Genomic DNA, 22,072 nt, shown 5'->3' on the forward strand with positions numbered 1-22,072 from the left:
CCCCCTTCTTTGGAAAAGGGGGGGTGTATTTGAAAGATGACTTCATTTAGTGAATGTTGGCCAACACTTGGGGGGCATGGAAGGTCCTTTTTTAATTTTACTTTTAATTTTTACTTTATTTGTTTGCAGCACATAGTGTCTCAAACTCACGTACTGTGAATAACCAATTCTTTCAGCACTACCTGGCGAACCCGATCTCTCTTGGAAAGAACACGTGGGGGGGCACGAAGCCAGGCTCGGGAAAGCCTCCTACATCGCGTCTTGTTTAGACCCAAAACCTGCCTGTCCGGATGTCTGTTTTACTTTCTGGCTCTGCTTCTTCTGTTATTTTACACAGAGGTCAATAAATCGGGTTACGGTGATACATTCTGATACATAGCAGTCACTTCTTAGGAACTCGGAATCCAAAAATAACCGGATTATTTGCTCTCGAAACTGAGTATCGCCATGGCTCTCCTTGTGAAGAGATGCGTTGAATGCCGCGTTGATATATTCTCATAGTTCTCAAACATAATACCGCTGTTATAGTGTATGATCTTGGGAAGATGAGGAGAGCATCATGTAGCAGAACTCTAACGTTACGCTTCCGCCATATGCAACTGGTCCATTAAAAGACCTTTAAGATGTTTTGAGTGGTTTTGCTTAACAGTAAGTTTTAGGCGTTCACCTAATTGCAAAAGGGATTTCTAACGAGCCTGGATTAGTGAACACATTGTGCGATTGGGAACAGCGGAGTGATGGAGTGATAAAGGGTCTCTGTACTCCTAAGTAGATATTTCATCAAAATCAGCCGTTTCCAGCTACAGCAGTCATTAACACAGTCTGCGCTGGATTTCTGATCCATTTCTTGTGGTCAAAATTTGCTTTTCTTTCAAAAACAAGGACATTTCTAAATGACACCAAACTTTTGAATTGGAGCGCATGTATTTTACTTTCTCTCAGTGTAGTTATGTTATTTTAATGAACATTTCTAAGTGACCCCAAACTTTTGAACGGCGGCGTATGTTTGTATTTAAGCACTGGAGTATGCAACAAGTATAAAAACGCACCGCGACAATGCGACCTGATCAATACTTGTATGTTGCGTTCGTTTAATTGTAATGTGTGGTTTGGAAGAGGTGTGCGCTGGCTGTGAGCTGTATTTAGAATAGCGGGCTCGCGATTTCAGTGCTGAACAGATGTTAACAGGTGATTTAGAAAAATGAACTGAGAGCGGTATGAACAGAGCGCCTAGAACGCATTTACCATAACTCACTCTTCTAAATTACACGACTGATTTAGAAAGGAGACTGAAATAATCTCTCATCCTGTCAGAAGGGTAATGCCTTACATCCAAATTTAATGGCATCCACAGAAAAATGCAAGGATGCTCGCATGTTTGGATATTTTGGATGAGGGTTGAACGTCTAAAGAAATGAGTCGTGGAGTGAAAAGCCACTGACTTGTATTGTAATTGCAGGGTTTGGTGTTATCACTTTAATCAAAAATCGAAGAAAAGATAGCAGGCAAGGGGGAGATATGTATAAAACAATAACTTCTCAGTTACCTGCGTAGAGAGCGAAGCGCTTCCCCGACTGTCCATTTCAGGAAACCATTCAGATTCAGACCCACTCGAGTGAATTACTCCTGTAAGATGGTCCGTGTTTGCCCTGTAACATGCATAGTTACAGTGAGGTGATATTCGTGATGCAGGTTAAGCTTGCAGTTGTCAGTTACGTGCATGTTAGTAACCCCTGGTATATACATTGTGATACGTGTGCTTCATGTCTCTTATGCTTTAATCATGTTCTGTGCATTTAAATATATTCTATGCATGTCTCACTGGCTACCAACATGTACCAAACCCATTTTATTTCTCTGACGTTGGCAGCTTTGTATCCCCCACTAACTAATCTAAAGCCATTCATCAGTGACAGGCCCACTTTTACTGCATGGCCCCTCGGGGCGACATCTTAATTCAAACACATTCCTAATTTATTTTTGGAAAATGACAAATTTTTGTTTACAGTCGCAATTAAACCTACACAAAACTGAGCCGTTTCACCCCTCCGAGCTAAATTAACCTTTTATCTGCTCGGCGGTATTCACACCGCGCTGGCAGACGCCGCTCTCTTATTTCTGGATAATAACCAAGCATTGATCTGTTGCTAATCTGATATAACCTTTTGTAAGTATCGATCACAGTTATGTACTCATGGGATGGAACAACAAATCTGCTTCTCTCAATAAGAAACGTCGGGCTCCTTGGCTCCTATGATTTTAATCGGCTTTACCTTTTATTCTGCAAACCTTTCCGCTTTATCGCATGTGAAGCCCCTGGAATAATTGTATTAAGTATGAAAGCACCCCGGCGTTGTTCGTCGTGTATTCTTATACGTGTTTTCCCCATGTACGATTCAATGAAGGGCTTCCCGTGTGTGCTTTCTGATTGAGTGACAGGCAATTGAGTAATAGTCTTTACAGGCAGGGCCAGGGGTCAGACAGAACGGGCGAGCCGTGATAAATGGGGTTGTTCTACATGTTGTGAAATCCGGATCTGAGACGTCTGGCGTGGAATACGCAATCTATGGATTCTTAAGGGATTTTTCTTTTTATAATCGTCACGTGTTTTATATAGACTGTGTTGGTGACGCTGATTGCTGCTAAAGGATTATTAATCTGTTAATGTATGCGGTGAATATAGTAACTAAAAACAAAAAACTATATGTGTGTGTGTAGTGATGGAAATTAAATTCTTCGTTCGTTACACTAATCCCCGCGGAGGATTTTCACCCCCTGATCTTCTTTTCATGTTCATGTAATATTGTCTTTTTAATATTATTTAATTTATTTGTTACATTTTACAAATATGTACAAATACAGCATGTTTTTAATATTTTCATTATGGTAAAATTTACATTATAATTAATATTTCATAATGTACATATTTACAGGGTGTGATTTATTTAATAGAATTTCCCAGATATTACCATTTTTATGCATTTATTATGTGTTCAAAGTTTTTTAAGCTGTTGAAGCTCGTGCATTGTTGTTGATTCATTCAATTGATGTTCTCAGCTGTGTTTTTATGAACTTAAAAGGTCGCTCCAATCATCACACGCTCTTTAATGCATATATGAAAGCTGTGTGGTCCCTTTAAATTTCCACGTGGTCCATTTAGTAAATGCAGATGATGCGTCACCCCGTTCCCCACCTTACATCATAAGCGCCTACACGTGATATACTAACCTCTGTCAGCTCCAGCGCTGGTTAGACAAAAGCTGTGGGGGGGGGTCTTCTCAGACCCCCGTGAATATGTGTTGAAAGTACTGCAACTGATTTCAACAAGAGCATTTTCCTGCCATTGGCTACTTTAAGCAGCCAATCAGTGGCAACAATAGTCGGGCCGTGGTGGAGGAGGGCAGCTGCTGCAGCAGGGCTGCCTCGTCGGTGTTTTGGAAGAATGCATGTTAAAGTAGTTAAGAGTATTTTCTTATGCTGGACAGTAAACGGTCCCTTCTTTAAGAGTGCAGTCAGTCGATGTCCTCAGAGAAACTGGCATATTATAGAAAAAGTAAAAGCAGGGTTATTCACCCCGGCCCTCGTATTCTCTTATTTGTTTCCTAAATGCATAGAGGGATTCTACAAACTCCTTTCTATACATGTTGGATAATTTCCCGCACCTGTGCCTTGCAGGAGAATCGCCTGACCAAACACATCCCTTGCTGAGCGGTGTACATGCGCGAGCTACTTGCCTGCAGTCAGCTCCAGCAATTGCTCACATAAGATTTCCATGGGGTCTAACGAGACCCCCTGTGCGCATACACATTTTGCACTCACATTGTTGTAAATGTGAGCACTTTCCTTGGCTCCAAGCGGTGACAGTATGTTTCAACCGCTGCGTTTACTTCTAAAAGTCTAACATTCAGCAGAATTCCATGTCCTCAGCTTCTGAGTGATTATTCCTTCCCGATCCGTTACATCTAACCTATTACTCTGTTTATTGGTTCAGGCCGGCTTTATAAGAGTTGGGAAGGGAGAGAATACACGGGCAGGGCATTGATTGGAGAATTCTGGTCCTGCCACAGGCTGCCGCTGGTCAGACTCCATGAGACGAACGTCTACACTGAATATCTCCAAAACAATGACGCTGATTAACAAATGTACAAGACAGCAGCTGTAATAAACGGATTCAGATGCGCTATATAGGAATATAGATTACTGTGGTGACGTTACACAGAAGTGTACGTTGTATGTAAATACTGTACAGCGTTATGTGTTAAAAGGACGGAGACGAGAGTTGCCATCGTATCATTCTGAATAAAGAAAACTTTGAAATGCTAGTTATATAAATACTGACCCAAGCGATTGTGCGACGAGGATAATGAAGGTGGTGGGAGCCGTGCGTCGTACCTGTTCTGTGAAAGAGAAGTGGCTATGAATCTACGAATTGATGCTGGAAACATATTTTTTCTTCTTCCTTTGTGTAGCTTGCAATGATAAAATGGGTCAGGACTCTTAACAGCTGTTGCTTTTTATTTTTAGCTGTTCCACCAAACATTGCGGATTTGAAAAATCTTGAAGTCCTCAACTTCTTCAACAACCAGATTGAAGAACTGCCAACGCAGATTAGCAGCCTTCAGAAGCTGAAACACCTTAACCTGGGGTATGTTCTACGTTATCGTAATAGAGATTGTGTGCTTTACATAATAAAGGATGTTACCCGGTTAAAACAAACTAAATGCTGGTAACTGCAAATCACCTAAAATTAACTCTTTGTATGGATGTGGGGCAGACTGTACTTTCGGTCACCCTGGAAAGCATGGCTCGGCCTTAACCTTTAAATATACAGATGCCATGGTCCTGCACACACTCACAGACCTGTGTCGCTTTTCTAACTTGCCCAATAGCGGCCTGGCTAAGAATAAATCCTTGTCATGGAGGAGACGACTCGTGGACAGATGAAGTCGTTAAATTCCCAGGCTTTGTGTCTTTATTTGAAGTTTAGGTAGATGACTACTGGGGATGATTAATCAGTTGCCACCAAATGACCTGCTTGCGGCCACCAGCTGGAACTTCATGTCATTAGTTCATGAGGTGATACAAAAGTTTATATATAGACAGAAAATGATATTCTAGTTGTATTATCATTTGCAAGCTCACTGTTTTTTTTCAGCGACTATGTGATGAATATAATATATTTTCAGTATGGCACAGTAGTGCTTCTGATACGTAGAGCTTTATTGGATTTGGCTTTTGAAGTACCCGTTTTAAATAGAAGTCCTCAATGTAGGCTATAAGGGAGTACTTGGTTTCCCATCAGTCCAGGAGCTTAATGATAAATACTACACGGCCAGCTAGCTATACTTATTTTATGTTTTTTCTTAAACTGAGCTTGTTAGCTATTTAACCGTCGTTAATTGATTATGGCGTTCCATCTTGAGGAAGAGACCTCCAAGGTCCTGAAAGTTTTTATATAGCGTTTGACTAAAGACTCCATCTTTTCTTGAACCAGTACAATAAATATCAGTTTTCCTTTTTTTAACTAATATTAAAAACATTTTATTTAAAATTCATTTTTACTGTAGCTAAGTTTCACACATTTACTGATACTTTTGTGTAAAACTTCTATTAAATACTAGAAATGATGTAAAAATAATTCTCTGTAATTAACCCTCCAAGTTTCCGAGACATGTTTGACCAAACACATCGCCTGCTTACCATGGCACACGCGCACTTTACTAACCGCCGGTTCCTATACTAGCTCTTACAAAAGTGCCAAGGGGCCTAACAAGACCCCCTGTGTACATGCATAGAAAGGATTCCCATTGACTTTAATGGGAGTGTTTTCTTGGCACTGATTGGCTGCTTCATGGAAGCCAAAAGTGTTGCAAAACGTGGACTGCTAAAGGGGGAGAACATTGCAACATTTCCTAAGTGCTTTACTTAAATGTGGATTATTTTTGCAGAGGCTGCACGGGACAGCAAACTGTCCCTAGATGAAATGTTTTATATTTTTGTATTTTTATATTTAGAATGAACAGGCTAAACACATTGCCGAGAGGATTTGGCTCTTTACCTGCTCTAGAAGTCCTTGACTTGACCTACAACAACCTGAATGAGAATTCTTTGCCTGGAAACTTCTTTTATCTAAGTAAGAAACCTGTGATTAAAAAGGGTATCAATCAAATTATCCATCTGTCTTAATCCAATATTGTAGTAGTGCACTGATCATGTTACGCTATGGAGTTAAAATAAAATACATTTTATATATATATATAATATATGTGTATAAGAATATTTTGAAGCGCAATGTACATTATCCTTAGTCTTACTCTAGTTAAGACTTAATAAAAACCAAACACGTTTCCATTCCAAGAACTCAGTAATAATACCATCTACTATGAAATGCAAATAGGTTCATAAACTGGAATAGCCCCGTATGAACATTAGAGGTGCGTTAGAAAGCCTTACACCGTTTACTACTACATAAACTGTTAATTGTCTCCGGCCCGCGGATAGAGCTGTTTTCCCGAACGCACGCGCTGGACAATAAGCCATTAAATCTACATTTGACCTGCTTGTTGTTATAGCGGGCCCAGGGTACGTCACGAAGTCGGGGTTATTAATCAGCTCTGGCTCTGTTTTATTGATCGGTACTGAAAGTGTTGGATTATACGCCTCCCTGTTTATATATCGCCGTTTGATTTTCAGCCACCCTGCGTGCACTCTATCTAAGTGACAACGATTTTGAAATCCTGCCGCCAGATATTGGGAAACTCACAAAGTTGCAGATAGTAAGTAATTTATCTAAATTCGTGGAAAATCAATGCGCTTTCGCATTCCCTCGTACGGCTAGAATCTAGTCAATTTGACAAGCGCTATGGTTTATCGTTCAGAAAGAAACCACGGAACACAGAACTGCTACTTGTCCGTCAGTAGAACCGCATGAATAAATGTAAAACCTGGGAGGGACGGACCGAAAAATGGGTGGGATATGACTTTTTTTTCCTTTAAAATAATTTTAGCTATACCTGGGCTTTTTCTTTTCAGATTAGTCTCCGGGATAATGACCTAATAGCGTTGCCTAAAGAAATAGGGGAACTGACTCAGCTTAAAGAACTTCACATACAGGGAAACCGGCTGACCGTCCTGCCCCCTGAACTCGGTAAGTCTAAATGAGATCAGATGTGTGTCTGGTTCTGTGCTTGTCATTATACGTAATGCTTCCTTATTTAATTAGATGCTATCTGGCAGCCATCGCTTCATCCATCCATTTAAATGCTATGATGTAAACGTTAAATGTTCTGCTAAATCAAAAATTAACCCCTTCACGACAAAGCCCGTGCATGTACGGGCTCACAATGCATTGTCATTAATGGGTTTAAGGGCAACCTGTTGTCCTTAAGGGGTTAAAAAAGCAACATCATGCATCTGTGTGTCAGACGTAGGCATATCGTACACGCGTAGGTGCTTTGTGATCATAATTGCCGTGAGAAGTGTATTATCTGGGGTATTTGGTATATTATCGTAACCCCATGAACAAAAACTTAGTGGAGTTAACGGGAAATTTAAAAGAAGCATTTAAGTTTTATTTTGCAGTTTGTCCATTAGTTTTAGTGGGCTGATTTAATTCTATGCATGAGTGAGGACGCTGTCCAGCACTGTGAGAGAGAAAAAGAGTATTAGCCTCCTTCCTGATTTCTTCTATTTTGCCTATTTGTTACATTTTAGTGTTTCAGATCATCCGACTAATTTTAATAAGGCAAGGATAACCCGAGTAGCCACAAAATGCAGCCTTTAAATGATCATTTAATTTATTAATTTTAATCAAAACCTATATCACCTATGTGAAAAATGTAATTGCACCCTAACACTAATAACTGGTTGTGCTGCCCAAAATTATTCTCTTTTATTGATAGAACGCCAACAATTTACGCAGCTCTTTTTACAATGCATACAGTACTGTAAAAATGCTGTAAAGTAAGAATGCTTTCAGAACTAGACATGTTAATAGCTTATCATTTAACAAAAGTAAGTGAAGAGTTCTTCTAGGTACATTTGCACTAAGTTGGTGATTTTGTAGGCATATAGTTAGGAGTAAGATCAAACATTTCTACCAAACATGTAGGTTGAAACACAATCATCACTGTCATCAAGGCAGACAGGGGTTTCTAGACGTTCTGGATGCTTTTGAAGAAGCGCAAAGAAACAGGCAATGTTGAGGACTGTAGACGCAGTGATCAACCAAGGAAACAGTGCAGAAGATGAAAGCCGCATCGTGCTTACGTCCCATCACATCGGAAGATGTCCACAGTGCCATCAGCTTAGCATTGGCAGAAAACAGTGGGACCCTGGTCCACCCATCTACTGTCCGGTTAAGTCTGGTCGGAAGTGGTCTTCGTGGAAGACTTGCAGCCAAAAAGCCTTACTTCTGAGGCCCATCGAACACAGGAACTTGGGTGCCGAAAAAACAGCAACTCGGATTGTCTACAATGCAAGCACTCCGCAAACATATTCTCTCTTTCAATGTTTTCCATTGTGGTAATTCCAAAAACAAACTAAATTATTATTGATTTAAGTGGTGCCATCATATTCAGCAGCACGGTACAATGGGATATGAGCAAATGACATGCTTGATGTTACAGCTTATTCCTGCTATCCTGCCTGCACCGACCCAAACCTTTTGTCTTTAAAAAATATTGGGTCCATGTTTCAAATACGAAAGCAAGATGGAAACCATTTTTTTTATTATTATTATTTATATCTATGGACGAGCAATCTGAAATGTATATTTTCACTGTTGTCATTGTCAGGGTTGTAAGACAGTTATGGTGAGCCAAATGAACAGAGTAGATATTGTTTTCATGGCTTTGGAACGTTATATCCTGCAAAGTGAGACAAATAAATCATGATTCCCTGCAACAAGTAAGTTGCAGCCCAGAATATAAATCACTAAAGAATCACTAAACCTGTCTCTTTCTGTATTTTTACCGTTTAACAATTACAACAATGGCTCAACGGAAATCAAGAATAAAGCAAGGAATTGAAACAAAGTGACGGATACACAAGATCAATCTTGCTAATTGTATGCGCAAACGTTAGCCCATTGGTCTTCCTGAAGTCATAGAAAGCTGTGTGCCGTAGAGCCGCCATTTTGTTTGCTGTATTAAAACATAAGCCCAGTTTGGACAATAAAAACTGTGAAACCGACAGGCTAATAAATCCCATCTTTTATATTTTGTGATAGCAGTTTCCTAAGAATCAAATAGCTGAATAATAAACTGTGACATCCCTGATCCACTGTGTAACATTTCCGTTCCCATTATTTTTTTATTTAGTTTATTGTCCATCTTTTGGTTTCGTAACATTCCAAAACAATACATTTCCCAAGGAAGTGATGTTCGCTTTGATGCCTCTCTCTAAAGCGCTGCTGGGGAAATTGATAGAAATAAACTGACAGGTGGAAAAAAATGACTATTTAGTACAAGCTGCTTATTCCCTCAAATAATTTTGCCGTGAATGACACATGAGAGCGCAGATTTAAAGTTAATGAGGTTTTTGCTGGCTTTTTCCTTGGAAAGGCATCAAATGTTCACTTCTTCAGAAGAAAAGAATATTATCAAGATCTTATGTACAGCAAATCCCTAAGAGGACGATGGGATGAAATGTGTAGAGCGGGGGTGACCTCTGCGCCGTAGCACCGAGAGGTGGAAGGAATTGTACCCTCGGTCTATTCATTATAACTCCTCTCTGCTTCCAGTTTTAGGCATTGTCCAAATACAGCTACATTTCTATTATTTTTTTAAATGCCCCCCTGCTCTGTTGAAGCTTCGGGCTCTAATAGGCAATACTCCCTAGAAACAACACTTGAAGACGCAAGAGGAGTTTAAGGCTTGCCGGTATACAAGCGCATGCGTATTAATGGATGGATAGACAAACCGATAACTATGTGATGGATACTGGATGGATACACAGGTAGATAACACAGTTAAAAAATAACTCCAGCCATCCAATGCAAATGAATGCGTATGATGGCTGTCATCCCTTTACATTTTCATGGTGGGATTCTGCATATCTCCCCATCTGCATTTGCCCCCTCCAGGTATTTTCTTTGCAGGAGATGCGTTCAACACTCCAGCTCTGGCTCTGCGAGTGCTGCTGGTGGGGGGTTTGTTCAGACCCCCTATACGCAAAGCGCTCCCATTGGTCTCGGTGGAACCGCTTTCCTTCCACTGATTGGCTGCTTCAAGCAGCTGTGATTTTAGATAAGAGGTAATGTTATTCCGCAACGTTTCCATGACGTTCGGTTCACTTACAGCAGTTACGATTACATGCACGCCAGCGTATCCAGTGCATCTGTTGTGAAGGACCAGGAAGAGGACGGAGGGCACAAAGTAAAACAAAATTTTTATTTTTTTTTAATTTTTTTTGGACATCCAGATTTTAAGGAAAAAGTTTGTTGAAACATCCCCTTTAAAGTACAAAAGTAAAACTTGATCTGATGACATGAATACAGAGATAAGGAGGGAAAATAAAAGTAGATAGGGCTTGTTCATGAGTAAACAATCAATTGGACGGCATATTTCGTCTTCCTTAAGCTGCGTTATTGATGAAGCCTAAACGCTAACATTAGACCGACGTAGAAATGATGGATCGGGGACGGCAGCTAAATATCAATTTTCTATCATTGCAAGATGGAGAGGAAGGATCTGTTTAAAGTGTTTGTCAAGTGCCTTCGTTATAATTAGAGGACACAACGTGTCTGGGAAAGTATTGAGTACATACGATACGTTTTTAATTTTTTTATTTTTTTTTATCATTTATTCTATGCAGAAAGTTTCAATCGCTTTACAAACTAAAGGCAGATTTTTGCAATAACATTTTTTACAAACATAAAAAAATGGATGCTGGCTTCTTCTATAGTGAACGTTTCCGGTAATATCACTTTTAAAAATCCAATGTTTTCTGTTTCAAAACAGTCTTACACTTAATTTTCCAATAATTTTTCACAGAATGCGTTGTTTTGATAGCTGTGTAGTTTCTTTATTTTACCAAGAGGGTGGTAGACAGGTGGAACAGCCTCCCATCAGAATTGATACAGAGACCGATACAGAGACTGTGGGACGGGTATAAAGCTACCCTGAATCTAAGACCAATAAAAGCAATGATTTGAGTTTTTACATCCGTAAAAATGGGCACAGTGGTTCTTATCTGCCTTAAAATTCTATATTTCTGTGTTTCTCTGTCTGCTTAAGTGCTTTTACCTTTAGTGCGATCAAAGTAGTAACACTTACATATCCGTTAACAGCCAGCAACGTTAACCTGCAGTTCTACACAAGCTTATTGGAAAAATATGCAACAAATCCCACATTCTTTAGCAGGAATCAACATTAATTTATACAATACTGTGAGGGTAGAAGAGGGCCGAAGGTCATTAGAGGAAGGAAGGGCTGTTATTTGGATAGGAGGGTAGAGATGATGGGGGTGCAGAGTTGTTACGGGCTCTGTAGGTCGGGGTCAGTTTGAAGGACATGGATCACAGGAAGAATTGTAAAGCTCTGGTATGTACTGCCTATGGACGTGTTGAATAAACTGCGTTTTGGAAAAGAACAGTATGGATTGATTTTTTTTTTTTATGTGTTTTTGTAAATTTAAAACCTGTTGATTCAGGGATTGTTCTGAAGTCACATGGAGTGATTTAAGAGCTGCATTTCCATGTGTCTAGGGAGAGGTTTTTTTGATTTTATCTGTTTCAATGAAACACAGAATTTTATGGCGGATAAGAACCACTCGGCCCATGTAGTCAGCACATGTTCCATGTCTCTGACCTGTTAGTTGTAGACCACGACCTCTTGTTCTAACATTGCTCCTCCTTTCATATACGCTTGCCTCTTGCACTGTTAAATGGCTTTAAGTGTTTCTATTGTATCTCCCCTCTCTTTCCTTGAAGCTTTACATATTGAGCTCCCTTAGGCTTTCCTGATCATTTCTATCTTGCAAGCCATTTACCGTTTTAGTCGCCCTCCTCTGAACTCTCTCCAATGTGTTTGTATCCTTCTAGAGATGGGTTCTCCCGAACTGTGCGCAATACTCTAGGTGATGTCTGAGCGGAGATCTGTAAAGTGTGAGAACCACCTCCTTCTACCCGCTATTAATGCCTCTCGCTATACAACCCAGCACCCTGATCGCTGTATCTGACACTTTATTACATCAAAGTCCCTCTTTTCTGTTGTCACGGACAGGACAGTGTCCCCAATGCTATATTCTGCTTTTGGGATTTTTACGCCCCAGTGCAATTAAGTATATTTGGATAGGGCGAGTTCAATAGTTTTCTTGCATTGTGTCGGTTGGGGAAAAGAAGATTTGGCCTTACATACATCATATCCCATAAGCATTTCCTACAATAGATGATTATTAGGTAATGCTTTGCAGTTATAGAGGGGTGCAACATTCAATCAGGCATTACTTGCTTTATGTAAAAGTGTGATATTAACTGCCCTAACCACAGTGTCTGGGGCTAATCACACAAGCGAGATCCACACATGCAAAGATCAAAACATTAAACAAAGTCTTGTGTACTTAGAATCATTTCATATAACGATTTTTGTTTGAAGGCACACGCACACAAACCGGATAGCTAGAGATCCATCAAATATACTTTTTATTTTCTGTGGAAAACTCTGCAGCACATGCTACATTTACCCTTGTCTTGGTTGAAGAATAATGTCCAACTGATCATGTGTCTGGAGAAATATGGAGTCCGTTGCATTGACTGGCTTCTTCGATATCATATTCCGGTTCTTTAGCTGTGATAGATTGTTGATTAGAGAAGTTAGATGATGACTCCATCCTGTGTTCATTTGATCGCCGGGACATGGTCTTTAGGTATTTAATCTCGCCTTTGTTATTGTGGGGTAGGATTAATGCGTTGTCAAATCCCTGCAAAGTTCCTTGTAATGATTCATATGTCCTTTCCCGTGAACTTGAATACTTTACAGAGCTATTTTGTTAAGTTGTGTCTCTTCTTTTTACATAAAAATATTAAAGTATCTGTTAATCTTCCACTCTTTTTAAATTTTCGCCCTCCCTCAAATTTAATAGCGCTACGGAATTTGCGTGTGCTCTATAAATTAATGTTACAGCGCTACAGCCTATGATGGTGCTATATAGATCAAACTATACAATTAATAATTTTAAATGTCACCTCTCGGTGCATATTACTGCAAGGAACAAAGCTAGCATTTATATATAAGTTTAGGTCTATATAAAGCAGAAAGTTACACGGGATGATTTATTCTAGACCTGGCATTCGTATATGATATACGTCTCAGTATAAATCTTGGATGGGGTGGCTTTAACATTTAGACATAAATGGTGTAAATCTAAAGATGGATTTGCGATTTATCGTTCAGCGTTGATCATGCAGTTGGATTGGGATCCACGATGCACCCAGATTGTACATGTAGTACCATATGACCACAAACGTCATGTATTACACACACCAACCACTTATTATGACAATAGGAAACATTATAAAGTACATATAAAGACTTATTAAGGGTTAATCATTTCATATTGTGTATTGATAGGGTTTTAGAGGACACCCCCCGGAAAGGAATGTTAGAATAAAGGATGAAGTGGAGCGCGTTTTACGCTATTTTCTCTCTGCCGAAATAAGAACATTGCATTCATCGCAGAGCCTTAACTCCCCGGCTCTAAAGTAATAAAAATTCCAAGCCCTAGAGTAAAAAAGCTAAATTTGAAAATATGTCCCGACACTTATAACTTTACATGGTGCTTTAGTCTTAGGTTGTGCAAAGCATGTTCGGTTTGATCCCTTCCTTAACTGTTAATAAAATTGGAATTTAGCTACTTAAGTGACAATAGGAAGTTACATTAATATGTCAATTCTACCTTCTGTCTTAATTAAGGAAATAAATCCTTATCTCACACGATGTTCTTTAGATGCCAACAACAACTTGGTGTTTAAACATCCTCTTCTTCGATGGCTCCTGTGGGCTGTTTCCAGTGGGAACGCAAGCCAGTTTAAGAGCTTTTGGTCCCTGATAATACTCAATTAAAGGGACAGTCTGTTATTACATATTAAAGTATTATTTGAGTGCTTTAATATGCATTCTTCCAAAATATAAAAAAACCATTTAGAGCTCTTACCTGACACAGAAGAGACTGCCTATCTCCCCCATAATCTGACAGCTAACTGCATACACTTACACACTCTAACACCATACTGTAACAGATACACACGTGAACATCATATGCTCATCAGCATTAACTTACTTTACAGGAACACAAACGCTAACAGAGGCGTACAGATGCCCTTTTGTTGGCAGTCTCTGCCGAGTCTATGACAATTATGTGACACAGCTAGAAGCTAAGTAACCCCAGTGTCTCTACTACCGCGGGTTTCAGGTGAGGCAAGTTACATGATCCCGATGGGCTCTTGCCTACGGCCAAGCAAAGGAGCCCAGCCACCCTGCTCTCAGGTGAGAAAGCATGCTAGCTGGGCCCTTTCTGCTGGTACCCCGCTGATGGCGGCCTTGAGAAAAGTCATTAAGTTAAAATGCTCAGCTCTACTATAAAGCCCTTTTTTCTATAAAATAATATTCCAAGCTTTAACGTGCATTTTATTTATTTAAATTATTGGTATTATTATTAGTGTTTTATGTAGTGTCTAGTGTATCACTGGTGTTTGTGATCTTTTTTCATGTGACAAGCTGTTTTTTTGCTTTTAGACTCTGCCTATTTCCTAATATCTTTAAACGGTTACTCTTAAAACTCTCTTTCAGCGAGTGCTTTCTCTTTTGTACTGCGAGGGCGCGGGTAGACATGCTTTCTTTTATTCATTGTGTATTTTTGAGAAAAGGGCCGGTTATGTTCCTCGGCAAGACATTTTCCTTAATTAAAACAAACCGCTGGGCCCTATTTGTCATTAAACATTTCTTAACACCTCCTCTGTCTGTCAGAACCTTTATTGCAAAGCATATGGAGCAGAAGACTGGCATTGCTGCGCGGGTTGCGGCAGAGAACTCAAGCCGTGCGAGGTGATGAAGTTAAACTGGAATTCCCAGGATTGTTCAATATGGGCTGTAAATTAAAAGCGGCCAAACAAAATTAAACCACTTGGCAACAGTCTGCGAGTCTGGGACACTGAGAATTTTGGAAGCCATGCGTTCTGAGTCAAGCCCACAAAACAAATCCTCATTTGAAAAGCTTGTTAACTTTTATTTTGCCGGAGAGATGCTCTCACCCCTTTGGTCCACCAAGAGTTAAAAGGGATATGTAAAGGGTTGTATTCTGCAACTGATGTGCATTATGGAGAAGAATTATTTAGTTGGCGAGGACATACTTTATGTGACTTTGGAAACAAAGACATGTTCTGCTTTTTAGCAATAAACACAAAATCCAATTTGCAATTGCAGAACAGCTCTGTGAGTGATATATATCTTTATGGCAGCGTTGGTCAAGAGGTGACTGCTAATCACACAGCTGCCTCTCCTCCTGCCGTCCGCGCTTTGAAAGTGAATGGGAAAGAGCAGAGGGAACGCCGGTACGTCTCTTGCAGCCGGCTAGCATAATGTGAGGCTCGCCACCTTCCATCTTATTAGGTTCTCTTTGTCGCGGTACATAATCTGGCTGCATGCTGCTTGATCCTTGTTAAACACTATTGCTTCTGAGCTTTCTAATAAAGGAAGATGGTTTCCAGCAGGACCACCGAGGCGTAGAACATTTAGGGCAATTGCTGCTTGATTGGCAGAGGCTGAAGTGTATTGTTCATCCTTCTCTGGTTTTAACCCAGTGATGCATGGCCAAGGCTGCACCGTAACACGTCAGGCGTGAACTCCCCCACCCCTCGCCTGTCTCATGCGTTACGTGTTCATTGATTTTATCAAGGTTAAAAGGGCTATCCTCCGCTTGATACATAGGGCCATTAAATCTGATTCTGGGGAAAAGCTCAACATGTGGAGCAAGGACCGTTGGAAGCCAATTGGACTTTTCTGCTGATTGCCTCAAATTTAGGACTTTGATGCAGAATTCATTTCTGTAGATACGACCATATTGTTTAGACACTTTTCCTCTGCCCAGAGAACTGACCTGCAGAACTTGGGAGAAGGGCTTAAAATTCCAGGTCAGACTTGCAGGGTTCCGCGGTACAGTAATCAGCGAGGCGTGACTGTAAGGAAAGTGTGATGAGTTTCACGTTTTGTGAATGGACCATTGAGTCGCTTTCCTTAATGCTCTACCCTGATATTTCCCCAGTAAACTTTAGTATGATTTAGTCCAGGGTGCGTTTCCCTTAACTGTAACCATTGAAGAAGAATATAGAAATGGAGAGATAACACCTGAATTTGCAAGTCAGGTGCGCACAGATTCTCTTACTGCGAGCAGCGCCACAGAACTGATGGTACCTGCAGCGCACCGACGTTCGTATCGTGCGTGGGATGCTACATTTATTAATGCACATCTGTTGCTTATTAACAGTCTGCTGCTGAAATAATTTATGCAGTTTCCCCCTTCCTGATCTTAACCCGTTGTAATCCAGATTAATAAGAATATTGGTCATTACTTTGCACTCACCGCTCAAGCAGCCAAAAAAAAATTAGCCCCACAAGTATAGCTATGTCTCCATTATTCTAGCATCATCTTCTCATTAAAGATGCTTGAGGTGATGTTGGTGTGGAGCATTTCACATGTCCCTGGAGTGAATTCTCATTTTTCCACCCCACTAGCTGTCTCTCCAGGTAAGTAATCCAGAGTAGGGGGCCAGGGATACCAATGATATATCGCCTGTTTTAAAAACTTGGGCAGGACTTTTGTAAAGCATTAATGGACAGAAAAGCATTGTTTAGTTTTTATTCAGTTGATTACATCATCACGGATTTCACTTCTGTAATGTGATCTCGTCATTCAGTTCAAACTGAATGTTAGTAGTAATAAAATGTTTCTTTTACAGGCAACCTGGATCTCACTGGTCAAAAGCAGGTGTTTAAAGCTGAGAACAACCCCTGGGTCACGCCAATAGCTGACCAGTTCCAACTCGGAGTGTCTCATGTTTTTGAATATATCCGTTCCGAGACCTACAAGTAGTAAGTATTCATTCACGTTAAGGGTGTAAAAGAGTCTAACACATTTAATATCTCTTCTAACCCCAATAATATAAAAGGACCATATGTAATTATTGGTATAGGCCATAGTCAAAAATATGTAGTCATTGTTCATAAATAAATGATCATTGAGATATATTAATAGGCTTCAATGACAGGGAAAAAGGTTTTCCTGACCTGAAGTATGGAACGAAGGATTTGCTGAACAGGCATTCTATAGATAGGATATTAGCTTATTAATGCATGATATAATTGTGACTGTAAAAGGGCATTACAGTATGCTTACAGTGACCACCTAAAATAGGGCTTAGACGTGTAAAGACCTTAGTAAGCATGTTTGAACACCCAATCAGGTGAAGACCAATAGGTTGAAATCATCATCCAAACCGCATATAAGTTAGGCATTGGAGAGGCATGGGAGGAGAGGTTAGGGGAGATGTATTTGCCATCCACGGACTCTTCACGTCCCAAACACTCCCTCCCTCCATCCTCAGTAATGCATAGGACGGATGCCATGAACTGAATTCCTCTCCAAGGTTTTGTAAGACTTATTTTGTATTATTTTTGTTATCTACTTTTTATATTCTTCATCTATTTTTGTGTTTATTAAATATTTTACCTTTGCTTGCACCTAAGTGAATCTGCCTATTTTTGTGACACATATACATATATATATGTGTTTTTCCAGCTATACGAAGTTTGTGTTGGCCCTACATTTATTACAAAGGATTCAAATAGCCTGACTTTAAGCAGACGACGACACAAGACCCACACAACGAGCACATTTTTATTTGCATTTTTAATGGGAAATGATTTGGCAAAGCTTAATTAAAGAAACTTGCTAAAACCTGATGTAGCTCTGCCAACAAAGAATCAGTTTAAAGTTCTTTGTAAGAAATAAAAGTTATCCCGGGGAAACGTCTTCTCCAGCATCTGTATTTTGTACCAGGTTTGGCTGCTGAAAGCAGGAAAGCGCTACCATCTAAATCAATGTGAATGCTGAGTCCTGCGCAAACCAGCACTGGAGGTGGCGGAGGTGTATTTGCCAATTCAGATGTGGGTACCACTGATGAATCCCTCCCTGGGATGCAAAATAAAACCTATTAATTTGCATTAACCCCTTAATGACAAAGCCTGTACATGTACGGGCTCAAAATGCATTGTTTTCAATGGAATTAGGGACCAACCATTGTCCTTAAGGGGTTAAAGTGCCTATGATACATGTAGTTTTAGAAAGCTTCTGGACTGGTTTATGAAGTGATGTGGTGCTTATGGTCTGGTTATTGGGGTTTTGTATAGTTATCAACACCATGGCTATTAAAGTAACGGAAGTGGTGGTAAAATGGGAGTAAGTGAATGGAATTTTAGGTCTTTTCTAATCATTAGACATTGAGACGTTGCTAATTGAAAATGTGCTAAATTTCTCGAAAATGAATTGTGTGCAGGGATCTGTTACATGGAAGTAGTTTTTGTTCATAGACTTTACACTCGGCAAAGTTCACACAGCCTGTTTGTGGGCTTTCTTTGTGATAATTACTGGTTGATTGATGTAAGGTAAAGTTTAGTGGCTTCAAATAATACCTTTTTCGTATATTGAATTCACACCATATGATTAGGATGACCCCAACAATGGAGACATGTCCGACTGGTTTCCTGGCCTGGAGACTGGGCTTTTGTGGTGAGATTGTGGTGAATGGATGGGTGACGTGATGTGACATGACGTGACATCACAACATCCACCATATCTACAGAATGTTATGAGACAAATGGATCACTTTTTTCCTGTACATAAGGAATGGACATTGTAATCACAGAAGAGAATGTATATTTAACCGCCGTTTCCCAGCCATTTCTGAAAGTTTCTAGGAGAAAATTTTATATTTATTTGTTCCCTGCTCTACAAACCTTTACACACTACATATAATGGTGAGCGGACCAAAAACAATTCGGGCAAATGTTTTAATTTGTGTTTCCTACCCTTTCGGTTCAGACAAAATTTGAAGGGCTTTTTTGGATTCAGAACTGAAATTTGTTGTCGCGTACGGATCGGCAATAGGATAGATAGATGAAGAGGGCCCTCAACACAGCGTGCAGGGCCCCGGGATTTTGTCGTATGTACTGAAAACGTTTGAAGCGGTAATTTTGTATCCTGAACACAACTGCATTTTGTCTGCTGAAGATCTATGGAGTGATGACGTCCCTGCCGCGGAATTGCATTGCGATGAGAAATCTTTTTCGAGACTTATGTTGAGACTTGATGCTGAAGTACAAATAGACATACGTAGATTTACTGTCGAAGAAAGTACATTCCATCTTCTATGCGGCCAAGTTTAAATGAAACATTACATACTGTGGATATACGGTTTCTCTGCCGCTCTATAAAGAAAAAAAACGAAAGGAAGAATAGTTTTCTTAAACTGCCTGCTTTATGATAACTACAAAAGCTTCAGAATAAAATTCTGTTTGATTTACACTTAATCAACAGGAAAGAGTTGGTGCAGAAACGTATTTGTCAACCTGCAGTTTGTGTCTGATTTTTGTATACAGTACTTTGTTAAATGTTCTGGGATTATAGCGGCGGTGCTTACTTCCCAACATCTCAAATGACCAAACAGGAACCGCTTTGTGATTAGGTGGTACCAGTAGAGAGATCCGTTTTGGTTGACGCGCTCGTAAACAAAGTGGTGGCCCGGCATCATAAGATAGCCAAACCTTGCAAGTTTCTTGACCACTGTCTGGTGTAGCTGCCCACTGTCCCGCTTCTGCAGGGAGAGATCCTCTGATCGGCCAAATAATTCCCTTATTTCTAACACAAATATCTCCAAAATGAGTACACTGTCAGACCGCACATACTATAATACATTTGTTTGCTAATATAGGTAAAGATATGTAGGTGTCCCTTCATTAAGGAATCGTCGGGTACCAGCCCAATGGTTGAAGCAGCACAGACATTCGTAGAGCTGTTTACTATAATTAAAGAGTCCAGACTTATTTTTTGTACTCATAAGAAAAACGATTCCGCGCACCGTAGTTAGTGAGGATCTAATGGTACGGTTTGGATGCAGCTGGAGACCGTCTTCTACCGGGAGGGCCAGATACAAAGCTGCAGTCAGGAGTGGGTATCGGAAGGTAAGTAAAGGGTTCCTTTTTTCTACCAAATTATGTAGCAAACGCTACTATAAATATAAATAAGGCTTGCTTAATAGTTTTCCTAAGTGTCAAAAAAAACCTCATTAGACAACTCAAAGTGAATATCTGTGAACCGTCAGATGGGTTTGAGATTTGCTAAAGAAACGCAAAGATATGATTTATAATATGAGTTATTTAAATGACCCCGGCCTATTTATACACATTCATGTTTGTTTGATAGGCAAACACCTGGAATACAGGTCTTCAGCAATAAAAAATAAATAAATACATCAACACTTAAAACCTATTAACGGCTCAAAAAGTAAAGTGTGTGTTGGTTTCTTTTCACGCAGTGTCTTCCTGCCGTTATTAATTAGCTGCAGTCTTTCTTGAATATAGTGTAAGAATCAGATTAATGCTCATGGCCTTTAGGAAGTAAAAATAGGGCCTGGGAATTTGGCTTTATTTACGCTCCCCGGACGAACCCAAAAATACTGTTTTATTAATTGCACGCTCGCGGTGCACTCTGCCCAAGTACCTGGGTTCACTGAGTGAACCGCTGGTTTATTTAACAGGTTAGGGTGCAACATTCCTCTAGACTGTAAGCTCCTTTGATCAGGGCCCTCCTCACCTGTTGTTTCTGTAAGTCAAATTGTTATGTTACATACTACTCGTTATGTCGTGTCTACTCATTGTTCAGCGCTACGGAATTTGATGGCGCTATATAAAACAATAAATAATAATAATTCTAGAGCCAAGCCTCTCTGGAAAGTGTTCTTTCATGGCAAAAGAGAGCCAGAAAGACTTTGGTTTTTAGCAAAAAGGAACAGTGATTTGGGGTGGGGGAGATGTCAGGAACAATATTCTTGTGTTCATATTCATTCCAACCTTGTAACAAAGGCATCTGGTTTTCCTCCGCATATCAGAAACTGACCAGTGCAGTTGACCGAGAGGTGATGCCCTCAAGAACTACCTTATTTCAGTGTTTTTGTCTGGAGCAAGAATACACAAACCCTGCAGACATGGATGCTAGTGATACATTTTTATAGAACACTTAGACCTGCAAGGTTACCAAGCGATATGTCGCCAGTATATCCATAGAAATGCGATTCTAAAAATCTAGAGTAGTCCTCATTCCATCATTGGAAAATCCTGTTAATTTGTGATTTGTAAAAGTCCCTATCACAGCACTTTCATTAAAAGCAATACTAAGACAACACTAAAGAAGACTAATGTTATGGGGAATGCATGCTATTAATCTCACTTTTACTTCCTTGTTGGCAGGTATTCTTGTTTAGAAAGTAAGGGGCGATATAACCACTGATCTTACTTCATTGGTCAGAATTAGCCATTATTTGTCATTGTTTAGCACCATGTTGAGTGAAATTGTTTATAGCTGCGGGTGAGTTTATAGAGTCTACATCACTTGTAGGGTCCTAAAAGGCACACATGTCTGAGGTAAATATTATGGGGACAGCCGCTTAACTCTCCTGTCTCTCGTTATCTGTCCTCCTTCCAGCTTTATGACAGAAAACCCACTAATTGTTATATATCCAGAAGGTTTGTCCCTGAGGACAGTCAACTAGCAATCGAAATCTGAGACTGGATAATTTGCAAAAGGGGGAAGCATTTACCCAATACAAATAAGTCTTTTTATGTATGATAATATTTATTCATCTACCTGCCCTCAATAAACCTCTGATGGTTTGCAAGTCAGATTTTATGCTTGTCATTGTCATTTTCAAAATATTACTATTAGCATCTGTGCCCCTCTTGAAAATGATGCACATTTTTTTTCTCCTATACAGTATCTCATTGTTCTCTTGTTTCTATTCCTA

General features: G+C 39.9%; 1 protein-coding gene across 3 annotated transcripts in view; it reads left to right on the forward strand.

Moving 5' to 3' along the window:
• Positions 1–22,072, forward strand: part of RSU1 (Ras suppressor protein 1) — a 51,567-nt gene that overhangs the window by 8,202 nt on the left and 21,293 nt on the right. For all 3 annotated transcript variants that reach the window (XM_053466620.1, XM_053466621.1, XM_053466622.1), the window contains exons 4-8: positions 4,525–4,645; positions 6,015–6,133; positions 6,694–6,776; positions 7,033–7,147; positions 16,955–17,087. In XM_053466620.1, coding sequence (XP_053322595.1) covers positions 4,525–4,645; positions 6,015–6,133; positions 6,694–6,776; positions 7,033–7,147; positions 16,955–17,087 — 571 coding nt within the window. The remainder of the gene's footprint in view (positions 1–4,524; positions 4,646–6,014; positions 6,134–6,693; positions 6,777–7,032; positions 7,148–16,954; positions 17,088–22,072) is intronic.

Source organism: Spea bombifrons, chromosome 5, assembly GCF_027358695.1.
Source record: "Spea bombifrons isolate aSpeBom1 chromosome 5, aSpeBom1.2.pri, whole genome shotgun sequence".
Lineage (NCBI taxonomy): Eukaryota > Metazoa > Chordata > Amphibia > Anura > Pelobatidae > Spea > Spea bombifrons.